Source organism: Anopheles aquasalis, chromosome Y, assembly GCF_943734665.1.
Source record: "Anopheles aquasalis chromosome Y, idAnoAquaMG_Q_19, whole genome shotgun sequence".
NCBI lineage: Eukaryota > Metazoa > Arthropoda > Insecta > Diptera > Culicidae > Anopheles > Anopheles aquasalis.
In genome coordinates, this window is record NC_064879.1 from 3,123,044 (window position 1) to 3,138,730 (window position 15,687).

General features: G+C 50.9%; 1 protein-coding gene across 1 annotated transcript in view; it reads right to left on the reverse strand.

The window, feature by feature from the left end:
* Positions 1 to 15,190, reverse strand: part of LOC126579791 (protein scalloped) — a 23,818-nt gene extending 8,628 nt beyond the window's left edge. The window contains exons 1-3 of the mRNA XM_050243390.1: positions 15,136 to 15,190; positions 7,979 to 8,355; positions 6,236 to 7,163 (exon numbers count right to left, since the gene is read on the reverse strand). Of these exons, the coding sequence (XP_050099347.1) occupies positions 6,236 to 6,302 (67 nt within the window). The 5' untranslated portion in view covers positions 6,303 to 7,163; positions 7,979 to 8,355; positions 15,136 to 15,190. The remainder of the gene's footprint in view (positions 1 to 6,235; positions 7,164 to 7,978; positions 8,356 to 15,135) is intronic.
* Between the last annotated feature and the right edge of the window lie 497 nt (positions 15,191 to 15,687).

Below are 15,687 nucleotides of genomic sequence, written 5' to 3' on the forward strand. Positions count from 1 at the left end.
GATCATGGTGCTCCGGTTTGTTGACATTTCGGTTTTGGTGCCCATCCAAAATACCAATAACGGGGACTATCGCGGCAAAATGTACATCTAGGAATCGCCGCAAAAAGGTAGCGGCAATTATCGATTCGCACAGCAGCAGCAGCAGCAAAAGTGCGTGCCGCTTGTGCTGGGTTTGTTGCTACTGGCAACCGTTTTTCCCCCTTGGCATACACTCGCAGCGCAATATCAGCACGGGGATCGCTCGAGCGCTGAGCCCATCATCCGCACTACTCCAGGGGTTGGCCTGTGCTCGACGACGACGGCAACACAAGCCAAGCCAAGGCGCGCGCCCGCTCCCCCCCCGAACGCAGAGCCGCATCCATCCAATATGCGCTGCATTCCATTGACGCACACCGACAGACAGACGACAGGCTACACAGAGAGAGACACACCAGGATAAAGCACCGCCGCTCGGCCTGAGCCGCTAGCCCCCTTCTGCCACCATGATTTTGTGTCGCTCTCTTTCTCTCTCTCTCTCTCTGGTCTGCTGACTGCTGCTCAGCCTCGGGCTCTCGGTATCGGGCATTGTAATTGACCCTCGGACCCTTCTCTCTCTCTCTCTCTCTCTCGCTGCTGCAGGACCTTTTGCTATCCTTGTTTTGGCAGGAAACAAGAACGTATAAAGGGGTAACACGAAGCGAAGGGGGACTCCCTCTCTCTCTCTCTCTCTCTCTCTGTTCCCCGTCCACACTTTGGCATTCCAACTTATTAATTCCACATTCCACATCCAACTGGCAGCAGCAGTAAAGGGGCCAACCGTTGGTAAGATCCTGCTTGCGATCCTAGCGCCGCTCCTGAGCCCCTGGCAGTGGTGGTGGTGTACTGAATGAAATTCCTTTCCTAGCGAACCTACCATCATCACCACTCATCCCTCTCTCTCCCTACGTCACCACCATCATCATCATCAACGCCAACTAGAAAGGATATGCGGTGCTAACATGAAACCGTTTTCCCTTCCCTACTTTTTTATGTCAGTCCCCTTCCCTTTCTCTCTCTCTCCGTCTCTATGTTGCCTGCAAGGCTGTCCCCGAGGCTGGGGTGAAGTTAAGGGCCCCGGAAGAACACATTACATTCCATTCCGTACCAGGGCCCCCTGCTGCCCTGCTGCCCTGCACCCTTGTTCATTCCGTCGGCCGGCTACGTTGTCGTTGTCTGCGGGCGCTGCCCGTTACCGTGGTGATGACGTACCCAACACCAACGGACTGAACCACGCCAGAGAGAGAGAGAGAGGTAGAGACGGAGAAAGGATCCGAGGCCGACAAAGGGACCGCGCAAAACTCACGGAGGGGAAAACTACGTCACGGGGTACGAGGGTGCGCGCGGGGTGCCACAAACACACACCCAGTTTTGGGCCATGCGGACACATGGGACCGACTATTGGACATAAATCCTACTCCGTGCTCCGAAGGGGGTCAGCCAACGAACCAACCAAGTGCCCCGGTACGCGAACGCAGAACGGAAATGCAGCCGCGCATTGGAATTAATTCGAAACCGTGGCAAATCACCGGGCGAACTACTTATTGCTGCTGCTGCACGGCAGGATCAGCACGCACACACCCATACAGTCCGTTCCGGTGAATGAAACCAGATGAAAGCCAGCTGCCATATGGTGGCACGGTTTGGGCCAGGCGGTCGTAATAATAAGAGCGATAGTCGTCCTGGCGAGCGACAGAGACAGCGAGACGCCTCTCGCCCTCTCGGTGACATTCCGTTTTAAATTAAAAACTTAAAAAAAAAACCCGAAACGGTGGAATAGGGTCGTTCCGGTGTGGAAAATGCGCCAGGAAGCTCGTTCTACCCTTTCGCGCGATGACAGCTGGCCAGCAACACCACCACCACCACCACGGCTACGGTCAAACCATGCACACGTAAAGTGCTGCAACGTGGCAGCAGTCATGACGCTGGCACGAAAACCATTGGCATGGAACGGGGCAGGCTCCCTGAAGTGTCCTAAAGTCCTGGGCTGCCCATTCCGGGGCGCCAAAAAGGTGAAATGTCACACCAAAAAAACAAGTCGTTCAGTTTAACTAACTAAATGTGCAGCCCGGTGTTTGAAGGTTTGAATTTGAAAAGAAAAAAACAAAACTATCAAAAAAACGTGTTCTTTGGAACACGTTTGAGACAGCAAAGCGAAGAAAATCATTCTCTAATAGCTTTTTAGAATGATCATTGTGCTCTTACATGCCGATCGTTTGTTGTGTTGTTTTTTCTTTCGCCCTTTTGTTACCGACTTTTGGTGCCAAGTTGGGATAAGGATTTTGCGGGATAGAAAACTCTCCACTGTTCTACTAAATGGTGTAGTGTATTGAAAAAGGGGGCCTCAAACTGGACAGCACGAGATGGATTAGCTTAATATCTTCGAAACGTTTTGTGCGTTCTCCGCTCCACTCTGCGCTTTCCTTGTCTCCCGGCCCGGAGGCAAGAATTGAGCTGCTTTCTTTTGCTCGTCGCTAGAACGAGAAAGACGCTTTTGTGTAGAGGGGCATTAAGATACTGCATTAAGGGGGGACTTCGGTATTTAATTTCTTTTTGCGACACATATTTTTAACATTTTTCCCTGAATGCTGATCCTTTCAAGAACATTGTGTAAAAATTTTGGATCAATCGAAGCAAAACTGACAATTTTAGAGATTTTTGAAAATTCACCTTTCATACAAGAGTCCATGGAGCTCGCTACGCTACCCATCGTACCATAAAAACTACTGGTCCGATCGATTTGAAATTTTTAACACATAATCTGTTCACTCTTTGCCAGGTAACCTCGTCGAGCGATCATTAAAATTGTTTATACTTATTTTAAAACAAATCTGTAAAGTTCGTTTTTATGGCAGAATCGCAAAAAGCATCACACTTTCAACTTCAAAACTCTGCCAAAATGCGAAAAATTGGAATATCAACAAAAACTTGGTGGGGCTACCTAGATAAACTTATAATCTTTCAAACGAGTATCGATTTGTGGTTTTCTGATGACCCGTCACGCAGCTACGATGGGCACCAGAAAAAGTATCTTTTCGAAGACACGACTGCCTAAAATTGATGGCATGGATTAAGTTTTCAATGAATGTTGCTCAAAACAATACCAAATATTCTTCAAAAGTTGTAGATTATTATGTCATTTACTTGAAAAAATACAGTTGAATGATTACGTCACAAAAAATCGTCAAAAACGGGCCTTTTTTTGGCCCGAAAATACCGAAGTCCCCAACCCGTTAAAGCAGCTGTACCTGCGCAGTAGCAATCTAGTACCGATCCACCCTGACGCCCTTGTGCCATGTGAGCAGCCTCCACTGTTGTTTGAACAAGTGTCATATGTCTGTTTGTCTGGTTTGCGTTTGGCCAAGACAAAGCGATTGCGAGGAATTTGCGCTGGATTGCAACCGAGAACCGAGGCGTGGGCTGTTTTTTTGTTTTTGTTGCATGTTTTGAGGAAAATTCACAAAAATACGGCCCCTAGCCGGACACCAGCTGTCGCAGGATGATTGGCGGCTGCTGTTGCTATGGCGAGAATGGCGGTGCGCGATAACACGACACTTGACTCCAAGACACGTCGAGGAGCTAGTGCGATCGAAATGGAAAGCTAGCAGTAAAATTGTAACCCTTTCTAGATTCCGCTAGATGACATGAAAAGAGCACGAGAGAGAGAGAGAGAGAGAGAGAGAGAGAGAGAGAGAGAGAGAGAGAGAGAGAGAAGGAGAAGGGACAGATTAAGATGGCGCAACGGGCATTGACATTGTTGCCAGCAATTGGCTGAAGTACTGACTTCGATGAATCTCGTACACGCTCAATCAGGCGTGGAGTGCAGTCTACAATCTTTAATCAAAGTATTCGTCATCCGCAGAGCCTATAACTAGCCGGTGCAAACTGTCTACATGAGAAAAAAAAATAAAACAAAAAACATTCAAACAACTTGGCCGTGGAGGTCTTCCAGAATTGGGCGTTTTATGGCAGCCAAAATTCCATGCAACGTCTTCTAGGCCTCGGGCCCTGCGCAATAAATTCCACACTTCTTGCTCGCATCGCATTCGAGGTGGTTGGGGTGTCCGTTTTTTTTTTTTGAGGTTATGTTACCTCTTCACACAGCAGGCCCTGCGAATTGGATGCATCCGCGTTTATGGCCGTATCTTTATGATAGTGTGATGATGGGGATGCCAGGTGGCAGCCCCACCATCGCAGGTCGGATCATCAGCCAACTGTACCGATCGCGATCTGGCTTTGGAGCTAAGAAAATCCCCCAATCCAGCATCCTTAAATGGTCATTCCTGAGGTGAGTTCCCTGTCCTGCGCCAAAAACAAAAGATCGAGCAATCGATGACGTCGCTACCTTTCCTAGGGGTGGTGGATTGAAAAGGGGTTTTACCGCAAACGTAAACGCGCACACGAGTTGACACATTCAGCACGCACGCACACCGTAACGAGCCGAGGCCTGTTGTGCGTGGATGTCAGGTGCCCCCCCCCCCAGGTGGGAGGGGGGAAGCGATGATAAGACCACGCGCGGGGCCCAACAGCAGTGCAAACACACTCCACACACGATGTATGGATGTTTGTTATGCTTGGCATTGCCGCCGTGTGCTCCGTGAAGGCGCGAAGAAGATATAGAAAGCGTGGCTTAGCGTGGCGTGGCGTGGCGTGGCGTGGTGGCTTTGTTGGCTCGATCTCTCGATTTAACCCAGTTTGTTGTTATCCGCTCACCAACGTCATCGCATACACATACACGCATGCGAGCGCTCCTCGCGCACGCAGAAAAAAATGTTCGCAGAAGCATCGCAGAGCAGAGCAGATCGGACACGCAAAAGGTCACGCATCGTTTACCATAAAACCACCTCCACCTCCTTACTCCCTTGCGACCAGCACAGGCGGGACGCAGGGAGGGAGAGAAAGAGAGAGAGAGAGAGAGAGAGAGAGAGAGAGAGAGGGATGATAGGGTGACGTGGCGTAGACAATGACGGGCGCGCGTTCGCGCGCGGTTGCGGTGCAGCTCGTGGAATTGCGCGCTGAGTCATGCGCGCGCGCGCACACACGCCCGCAGCGGCCCACGGTCCCGCGATGCTTTTCTTTTTGTAACATTGATTTTAAACATTTTTCCCTGAATGCTGATCTTATCAAGAATATTTCGTAAAATGTTTGGATCAACTGGAAACATCGTACCGTCGTCAAACTACTGGACTGATTGATTTGAAATTTTTAACACATAATCTGTACACTTTTTTGCTAGATAGCCTCGTCGGGATTTTTTTAAAATTGTTAATACTTTTTTTTTAAACAAATCTTTAAAAATGGTATTTTCGGCAAAGCATCACTTTTTAAACTTTAAAAATCTGCCAAAAATCGAAAAATAGGAAATTTAACCAAAACCCGACGGGGCTGCCTAGATAAACTTATAATCTTTCAAATGAGTATCGATTTGCATTTTTCTGATGACGCATCACGTAGATACGATGGGAACTGTTTTCGGTGCGAATCAAAAGACTTGACCCTTAAGACTTAAGCGACGAACCCGGTTTCATCATTGTGATCACTTTTCATACACTTCAAAAATCTGGCAAAAATCGAAAAATAAGAAATTTAACAAAAACTCGAGCAGGGCTACATGAATAAACTTCTAATTTAGCACAAGAATATCGGTGTGTATTTTTCGGATAACCCAGCCCAACGCAGCTGCGATGGGCACCGTGAAAAAGTATCTTTTCACACGCGCACCTTCATAAATGTGATGCCGTGAATGAAGTTTTTAATAAATCTTCCCCCAAAAAGAAACGAAATATTCTTCAAAAGTTGTAGTTTTATATGCCATACACTTGAGCAAGTAAAGGGGAAGGATGCGGCACAAAACAGTGTTCAAAAATGAGCCTTTTTTTTTTGGGCAGAAATTACCGAAGCCCCCTCCAAAAACATTAATCAATATCAATATCGGATACTTAGTTCTTTTCAGTTACAAAATTTTCTAGATGCTAAGATCTATAACCAACCACTATCAAAAGAATCCTATAAAAAATGTATTGCTGTCGCAATCTCGTCGCCCCTGCGTGAGTGCTGCTCTTGAGAAGATGAGATTGATCTCACCGGATCTGCGATCTTGCGGATCCGAGGGCGGGGGGCCGCAGCACCCCCCCCCCCCCCCCCCATCCTCTCATGGCCATCTCGATGAGGGTTTTTGTCGCTTGGTTTTTTCAGCTCGACGGCACTTCTGTGTATTTACCTACAAACAGCTGATGTTTATCCTGCTGCACCTTATAATCGGCAACGCCTCCGGTGTCACTCTTCATGCGAGTGCGAGTGCACCGCGGTGCAGCGCCCGCTTGCCTCCCCTGCCCTGCCCTGACCTGGCAAGAGCACCTTCGTCCGCGGAGGGCACTCTATGGTGGGACCACCAACACCAGCAGCTAGGCAACTGCTGCTATTAAGCAGAACGCGAGATGACCAGCGAGAACGACTGCACGGCCACGTCTCTCTCTCTCTCTCTCTCTCTCTCTCTCTCTTTCTCTCTCTCTCTCTCTCTCTCTCTCTCTCTCACTCTCTATCTCTCTGTGCTGGTTGGTGTCTCTTATGGTCTCTCTGGGGGGGGATGTTTGTGGTTGTGGGTCACCGGCGTGTCGCTCGCGGCGCTTCGCTTGCCCGAAGACCGGTTTCTTGGCTAGGTAGGGGTTGCCAGCTACACCGTGCCCCGCACATATACGACCACACGTGCACAAACGAACACACACTCACGCGAAAAACGGAACAACACTCGCTAGCACACACAATAGATTGATGGTGACGCTGCTTTGCTTCTTATTTTCCGATTTCTTTTTCTCTTTTTCCTCTATCAACACGGTGCTAGTGCTAGAGATGACAAAACGCTACTACTACTACCTGCTAGCACTACACCTACTAACAATCAGGGGGTGAACGGGGGTGGTTAAGAATGGCGCGCCCCGGAACATGAGTACTACTGGCACAGCACGGCACATTGCACAAACACGCGCGCGTGATCATCCATGTACGTCATCAGCACTGGCTGCTGGAGTGCAGGATAGCGGCTGCCATGATCTGGAGCATAAGAGAGGCACACACACACACACACACGTACACGGTACAATTTGCAAAACCCTTTTTTTAACAAACACTCAATATACGCTACACACCAACTTAAGGAGAAAAAGAAAAAAAAAAACAACGGAGATGAAAAAAAAACGAAGATAAAAAAAACAAAAAAAAACCTCTACTAAAAACGAAATCACACATGCTGGCGTGCATTACGCAAATCAACGAAAACAACGACAACAACAACAACAGCGGGCGGCAGCGGCGACAACGTGGCCACAGTCCCGCTAACAATAATATTATTGAAACATGCATGCAAACGCGAAAGTATGACGCGGAGTGCGCGGGGGAAGAAAAGCTACAGCTAGTAGTGCGCTACTCCGCTCGTAAAATCCCCTGGGCTCTAGGATCCGGCACTCCTTCTCGCTGGAACACCACAGAGAGAGAGAGAGAGAGAGAGTGAGCGCTCCAGCACCGGCGCGTGGGCCGACGGAACCGGATCTAGCTAGAAGCAGAAGGGTGGCTAGGACTCCCCATTTCCCGCCCAGGTAGCGGCCAATCAATTCTCGCATAGAACGGAGCCACGAAAGCGTGGGAATTCGGGTAGGGGGGGGGGGGGGGAAGTGAGGAAGGCAACATTCTCTACGCGAGCAGCACTACTACGAGCGATGGTGCACCGGATCTACTAGCCTAGCAACACACCACACACAAGTACACACGTACACAGCGCACACTAGTAACCAAAAAAAAAAACAGAAACAGGCAGGCAGGCAGGCCTGGTGTGGTTTCCAGGGGGGGGGGGGGGGGGGAGGGAATGGCGAACCCTGTCTTCCGGTTCATGCGGGCGGAAAGAGCCAGTTCAGTTCGTTTCCCCTCTCCCCCCCCCCCACCCCCCGCGCTCGCCTGCGACTCGTATTACCTCCGAAAATTAGCATTTAACGAGCGTCAAGGTCGAGACCTTGCGTGTGCTACCGACGGTGAACGACGACAAAGAGGTGAGTGGGATGGGGAACGGGGGCTTGCTTGAAGATGAAGCCACCGCAGTGGTTGATCGCCGCTGATCTTCGCCGGTTGTTGTTTCCGTTGGCGTTGTTGTCGTTGTTGTTGTTGTCGTTTTTTGCTGTTTCTGTTTCTGTTTTGTGTTTCTGTTTTTGCTTTTCTAATCTTTCTCACTGTTGTTGGGTTTGGTTTTGTTTTGTTTGTCCCTGCTGCTGGTCCACCACCACTTCCGGTACGATCACAAACACACACAAACACACACCGATGAATCAAACACTAATTAGACAACCGTGTACACTATCGCACGCACCGCGAGAGAGAGAGATAAAAAAGAGAAAAGTGAACCTGTGAACTGTTTTTAGATGACTCCACCCCCACCCCCCCCGCCCGGTGGCACCTTCCAGGAACCGATAAAGGCTCCACCCCGAGGTTGCTCCGCCCGGTTGCTGCAATGGCGCACGGTAACGATTTTTTCGTACAGCAGAGCCGAGGCAAAACGTGATCCTCCAGGGTTTCCGCATCAACCTGGCCCCTCCCTACCCTGTTCCTTGAGCCGGTGCTGTCAAACAGCGCAATCGGCACGTATCGATCGACGGAGTTTGTTTTGAGGAATGACGCTCCATTGGCTCCCCGTGCGCTCTCGGTATGCTTGTGAGTCAGCCAGCCAGCCAGCCAGCCAGGCAGCGATGGGATGCCATTGAGAGAGCTGCCCCTGTCCGACAAGCGCTGCGTGTGCCAGAGCCGCAACAGCCGCAGATGAATGGCGGCCCCGGGGCGGTTGGCCACGGCACGCATGACGCATCCGCGATGATTCGCGCAATGTTACGCGCAGCTCCTCCTCGCTAGCTCGCAGCATACGCTTTCGAATCGAATCATTTTGCACGTCTCGTTTGACTGGTTCCAGTCAACCGGTGGTGCCGGTGGTCAACCGGATCGCGCCCTTCGCCCAAGATTTCATTTCCGTCCGCTGGCGCAGTTACGTTCACTTGCTGGCGCGAGGACAGCTGTCACAGCGGGTTGCTCTGCGTTCGTTTGTGTAACGCCCGGGCCCTAAAAGGTCCGGTACAACAGCAACCGCTGTGTAGTCTCGAATTGCAATCGCGAGATCGCCGCCGATATAGTTCGCTCACTCACGACCGAGCACGCACCAACGCTCCACAAGCACAAGCATACAGTCAGTGTAGAGGGCGCTGATAAAGGGGTCCCAAGATGATTGATGCAGTTGCTTGAACATTGTCCATTGACGTCCGTTTTTTTTTTTGTTTTTGTTCATCCTCTGTGGGTAATTTTTAAATCAAAAACAAAATCGATCACCATTGCGGATTGCTACCCTTTGGCAAAAGGGGAAAAGCAATTTGTGTGATCGTCAATAATGTTTAAATAAAATTGAAAAGAAATGTAGACTACGGTGCCCAATAAATAACAGGACTCCATTTGCTAGTGGTAATGTTTTGTTTTTAAATCTCGTATGTTTTGTAGGTTGCGCAAACTGCGATTGACTTCCATGACACGTTTCTCGCCAGAAAAATGATTAGTTGTGGAGTTATAATTTTTTTGTTCTATAGTGAGTTTTAGAGCAAAGAATTTTCATAAAATTCGATTTGCGGATACGTAAAGAACGGTGCAAAAAGGCTTTGGAAACTCCGCCAAGTCGAATAAAAATGTTTACAAGTGGTCAAAAGAGTTCCAGGAAGGAACGGAACGTATTGCAGACGAAGAACGCCCTAGGCGTCCATCATCGTCAATTGGCAAGGCTCACGAACCACAAATCAAAAAAAAAAATCCTGTTGGAAAACCGTCGATTAACAACTAGAAACCTTGCTGATGATATTGGGCTATCCATATGGTTCGTCAATTACATTTTGAAAGAGGTTTTGGGCCTCAATCCCGTCAAAACTCGACTAGCGTTGGTTCTGAGTGACTTTTTTCGCCAAAAACTCCCAGTCCAATCCATCGCTTTCGACTGATTTGACATCGTGTAGCTTCTGGCTATTGAAAACGCCAAAGAAAACCCCTCGGGGGACACCGTTTTGAAACGATTCGAGCCTCGGCGAAGAAGAAGCAGAAGGCCACTGGCCGAAAGTCGAACATTTTTTTTTCCGAGAAGCATTTCCAAAACTGGAAAATCGGTTGGCGCCAGTGCATTACATCACTTTGAAGGTGACGTTATTGATTTGGAGCAGGAACATTGGAAAAAAAATCCTCAAAAATCCTCTTCTTTACTGGGCACAGCAGTATCAGTGCATCTAGGCAGTGTTTTGCTGCATATGAAAACAGTTCTAGCGCGCATTTAGCCACAAGACCTCAAAGAACCACCCCACTCCCCCCCCCCCCCCCACACACACATCGGCAGGACGCCATTTGATTTAGTTATTGTTGTTTCTTTTTCGCTGCCTTTGGCAGCAAAAAAAAACCGACAAGGATACAACACCGCACGCACACCTCGATAATCGCATCTCGGAGCACCGCAACCGCAGCCACTGTTGCTTTCGCCGTCCACCATGCCGCGCTGAACTCGATTGATCGATGGAGATCGCTGCCAGTGGGATCTTGATGGCATGAACGCCACTACCCCGATCACCCCCTTGTGTTGATTGGAGGTGTGGGTGGGCAGCACCAGCAACCGAGTGTTGAGTGACGATGAACGAGCCGAGGTGTTTGCGTTTGATTGATGTTTCGCACACTGCACACTGTGGAAGCGCCAACAGCCAGCGGGTTGGCCGCTGGCTGGAAACAGTTGTCCTGGTGCGGTGCAGCATGTGGTGGTGGTGCAACGGTACGGGCGCTGCTACGTCGAAGATGCGGTGCGATGCGATGTAAAAGGCGTAATTATTATTAGAAGCGTCCACCAGACGCCTCAGGTCAAGTCAGCCAGCCACTGAGCTCTCTCTCTCACTCTCTCTCACTGCCACTCTGGTAGCCTCTGGTACCAAACCAGGCGTATCACGCACTCAACGAACAGTATAGCTCCTGTCGTACGATAACAGTGATTACTATTGCCGCTGCTAGTGGTGCAAGTGTGCGTTGCGAGCACTGACAACGAAAGACGTCGGTGACATTTCTCTACACCGCAGCAGCAGCGCAGTTCGTCTGTCAGTCCGTTTGCTTTTCATTAATAAACCCAGCGAGAAAGCCCTCCCCGGAGCGAACCCAGAACCAAACGGTGAGACGAAAATGGTAGAATGCAACAACAACTCCTTTGCTCTCTTTCGCTCCCTCTCTCTCTCTCTCTCTCTCTCTCTCTCTCTCTCTCCTGCTTTGTCTGTGTCGCTTCCATTTAATGTGATTTGTGATTTATGTCTTCCTTCCTTTCCGGGCACCTTCCCTTCACGTCGCGTCGCTTATTCCGACGTGATCGGTCGTTGCTCAAGAGCAAGGGGGACGGGCAGAAAGAAGGAAAACCCAGGACACGGAGACGAACACGGTGACGGCGCACGCAGCCAGCACGCAGTGCGGCTGGGTTACGGTGCGCGCGGAAGAAATCCTTTCACCACCAGCCGCGGTAGTGGTGGTGCTGGTGCAAACAACCACGCACGCACCACAACGTCTGTGTCCGTGGGTGGTTGGCCATTCAGCGACAAATGGGTCTTTCGAATTTGCTGTCTGCCTGTCTCGCCACGCCGCGCCTCTCGAGAGAAGGGTGGGTGGTAAGGTGGCGGCGCGGAGGTCACCGCGTTAATTGGTTAATTGATGTACGGATCAAGAGCGCGTATGTGTGCAAAAGGCAATGACTGCAATGAAAGCAGCACCACGCCACGACACAACAGCTTGCCGTTACGAGCTGTCAAAAACAGAAGAAGAAAAAAAACAGACCGAAAGTTGACGTTGCAGTATAAAGAACCCGACATCTTGGGCCCCCCTGTGTCTGAAATAAGTGTTTTGCCCCCACCCAAAACAAATAAACAAAAAACCACGAACGACATATAAACAGTCAATTGTGACCACGCACGGCGTTAACGAACTGAAAACGATCGTCAGATGACGCCCGTGACGTCACCAAGTGCATTACGGGTCACCTGGCGGGTGGCTGGGTTGTTTAGTCAACAAAACCAGACTCTGCACACCCGTTTATGGGTCCGTGTCTAAGGTGGCGCGGTGATCGGTGGCCCTTTCGGCAGGCAAACGCCCTGCCTCTGCTGGGCTGGGGTCCCTGCTCTGATCGATGGCGTAGGGTGCGCTGTAGCGAGACGTAAGCCCTCGCGTGTGGCAGACTGAGACCGAGCTCTCTTTATGAGGTGAGCAGCGCGCAGAAGTCACCATAAAAAAAAAAAAAAAAACGCTGTCTCGGCTGTCGCCACCAACCAACCAGTGGCCTGGCATCCCTGTTGTGGCTGCTGTGCTCAATCCCTGTGCGCGCACACACACACACACACACACACACACACACACACACACCAGAACGCGATCTGGCGGTTTTCTGTGGGTCTCTGACTGTGTGCGCGTTATAAGTTTCTAAACAAGATTTTTTTCTTTTTTTTTTTCTTCCTTTCCTTCGTTTGTTTCCCTCATGTTCATCTCTCACAGACACACACACACACACACAGGACACAGACACACTGATTCTCTTTCCACCACCCCGTCCGTCTACCTTTGTCTCCTACTGATACCTTTTTCCTTTCCGATTTGTTGCCCCTCGCCACTGAACGGACGGCGTGACGCAGACACCGTTTGGTGCCCGCTCGCGCTCGCCTGCTCTCTCCTTCACGGTCTATCCTGCGCCGTGTGTCCCATTTCTGCTAATTAATCAGCCGCCATCGCTGGTGTCCCGCCGAGGCCGATGTTGGGACGGGGTGTCGCCAGCGCTCTCTCTCTCTCTCTCTCTCTCTCCCTCTTCCCCCTTGTTCTATCCCCTGGTTGTCGTCGTCATCTAATGAGAAATCTCGACTCACGCAACGCAAACGCACACATACACACAGAGGCTCACAGGGGTCGCTTGTACACGTTCGCTTCGGTCGTGCCTGTTGGCACTCACAGGACTCTCACGCGCAGCTTCCTGCTCGCGCGTGCCCTGTCGCTACACAAAACCAATCTTGGCCCCGCGCGCGCGCGCGCGCGCACACACTCATAAGCCCTCAATCTAATCTCGTTTTGCTCGCTCCGCTCTGCTCGCCCCCCTGAGAGATCAGTCAACGGATTGGTACAGCAACCCCCGTTCACCGGCGGCGCCATTCACATGCCCGATGCCGTTTCGATTCGAAAACTGGCCCCGGGCTGTATGTGTGCGGATTTGTTTCCTATACACTACTCCGCCGCCGCCGTGTGTTTGTGTTCGCGCGGCCGTGGACGCGGACCCGGACAGTTTAAAAAGTCTTTTCAACCCTCTCTTTCACCACCACCCCATAAGCCATCCCCCAACTGCACGCGCGCGTCTCTCTCACCCAACTGTGATCGGTCATTTGAAGGGGGGGGGGGGGGGGGGGGTTGAAATCAAATTAGACACCGCGAACCGCGACCAACCATGCTAGTGGTGGTAGTGGACGGGTTTTGATGTGACGATGCGGACTGGACAAGAGACAACGAAGGCGAGTCGAGAGAATCTCACCAAAACTTTGGGACACACTTCACGGTCGTACCAACGCACCAAAACACCTACAGCAATGACCCTAGAATGTGTCGCTCTCTCGCTGTGTGTGCCTGTATTTGTGTATAAAACAATGCAGTTTCAAGTGACACCCACCTAATGGGGTGGGCAGAATGAGCGAAGCGAGGTGAGGAAAGGAGTATTTGCTCAAGATTGTCCCCCCCTTCCCCCACCGTGCGCCTCCATCAACCCCGTTCTGCACGTATCGTGTGTCAATCCACCCTAATGCCCGCTCCACCCCCTGTAATCCACCCTTCGTCGTCGTCGTCGACGTCGTTCGTGATCTTCACGATTCTACGGTGCTCGCGATCACCTTTCGCGCACACAGTGACAGCGCGAAGGATGATGGAGGCGAGGGGTTGTTTGGAGTGGCAAGGAGGGGTTGAGAGGGGGGGGGGGAGGATGGAGAACCTGTTATGGTGGGTTTGAAGGGGTGCGATGCAGGGCGGGAGGGTGGTTGATGGTGGTCTTCTCAACAAGCAACAGGCGTGCCATGCGACATAGCGAGAGAGAGTGAGAGAGAGAGAGATACGGAGACACAGTAAAAAAGAGATCCGGAGAAAAAGAGAGAGAACAAGAGAGAAAGAGAGAGAGAGAGAGAGAGAGAGAGAGAGAGAGAGAAGGAGAGAGAGAGAACAAGGGTCGGTGTGTACATTCCCTTCTATTGCGTTCTGCTGTTCCAGCTACCGCAGCTGCTGCTGCCACTGCACTTGGAACAATTGAGTCACACAAAACGTTGCATACGAGTGTGTGTGTGTGTGTGTGTGTGTGTGCTCGTCTTGTGCCAATCTCTGTGTGTGTCTGTACGTGTGCGCTACGTGTATTGGTGTGTGTGCGCGCGCGCGCACGCTCGCACGTATGTATGCCTACGATGTGCGTATCTAGTGTTTTGCTGGCCAATGACCAATGGGCACGCTCGCTGCTACCAGAGAAAGACACAATTTTCACAACCAATTTTCTCCTCTTTACAGATTGGTTTTTTCCTTTTCTTTTTTTCATTTCTATTTTCCTTTCGTTTGAAATAAACCCAATCGTAACCAAGCACTCCGACACTCGCCAACAGCTCCCCCTCCCCGCTCTCTGAGGGTCCTCTACACACACCCCCATCACCCTCCCGCCCCCCCCCCCCCCCCCCCCAACCCTGCTCTCGGTTGAGTGCGCGTAGAGCTGAAACCAGTTCGAAACCACCTCGCAGCAACGAGCGAAAGAAGTTGAGAATAAGCGATTGATAGTGGTGAAGAAGGGCGGGGGTAGTTGGTTAGAGAAGGGCTTGGTTTTATCCCAACGATAATCGCATCCAACAAACTTGGGTCACTTTTCCGAGGCGAGGATGTTTTCTGCTCCCATCCCATCACCATATGAGCCTCAAATCTCAATCTCATTCTCATCCATCCCGAACAAAAAAAAAAAAAAAAAAAAAACCCCGTACACGCACTATTGGTTGCCGCGTTTACTCGCTCGCTCGCTCTCTCTCCGAAGGGGTGCCACTAACTGACCGTTCGGTTTCACCGTCGTTGTTGTTCGGTTGTTGTTGTTGTTGTTGTTGTTGGGGGTCCGCGGCGCTCAGAGGCGATGTTATAGTTAAAAGGGATAACCGCACGCGCGCTCACGAGCAGCAGCAGCAGCAGCAGCAGCAGCAGCTAGCACACAACGCACTGACACGCTAAAAGCACAAAGCGTCACTAAAACGCAACGGCAGCATCATCACATCAGCAGGCTCTCTCCTCTGTTGCTGCTGCTGCTGGCGCTGCTGCTTGTGGTGCTGGCGGCCGCTGGTTGCTCTACATTAACACACATCCAACAGGCCCAACCTGGTACGCACACGTGTACGCATGCGATCGAGCCCTGCCACTCACACATCGAGGCCGCACGCTCTCTTGACTCATGCCATCGCAGCGAACGAACGAACGAACCACTCATTCAGAGGGTCCTATCGGTGTGTACATGCGGATGCGGCACACAATGGTGTGCCTGCCTATGCTGTACCGTTAGAACACGACGATCACCCTATCTTGTCACACCCTTTCGCGCGTTCTCTGCATTGCTCG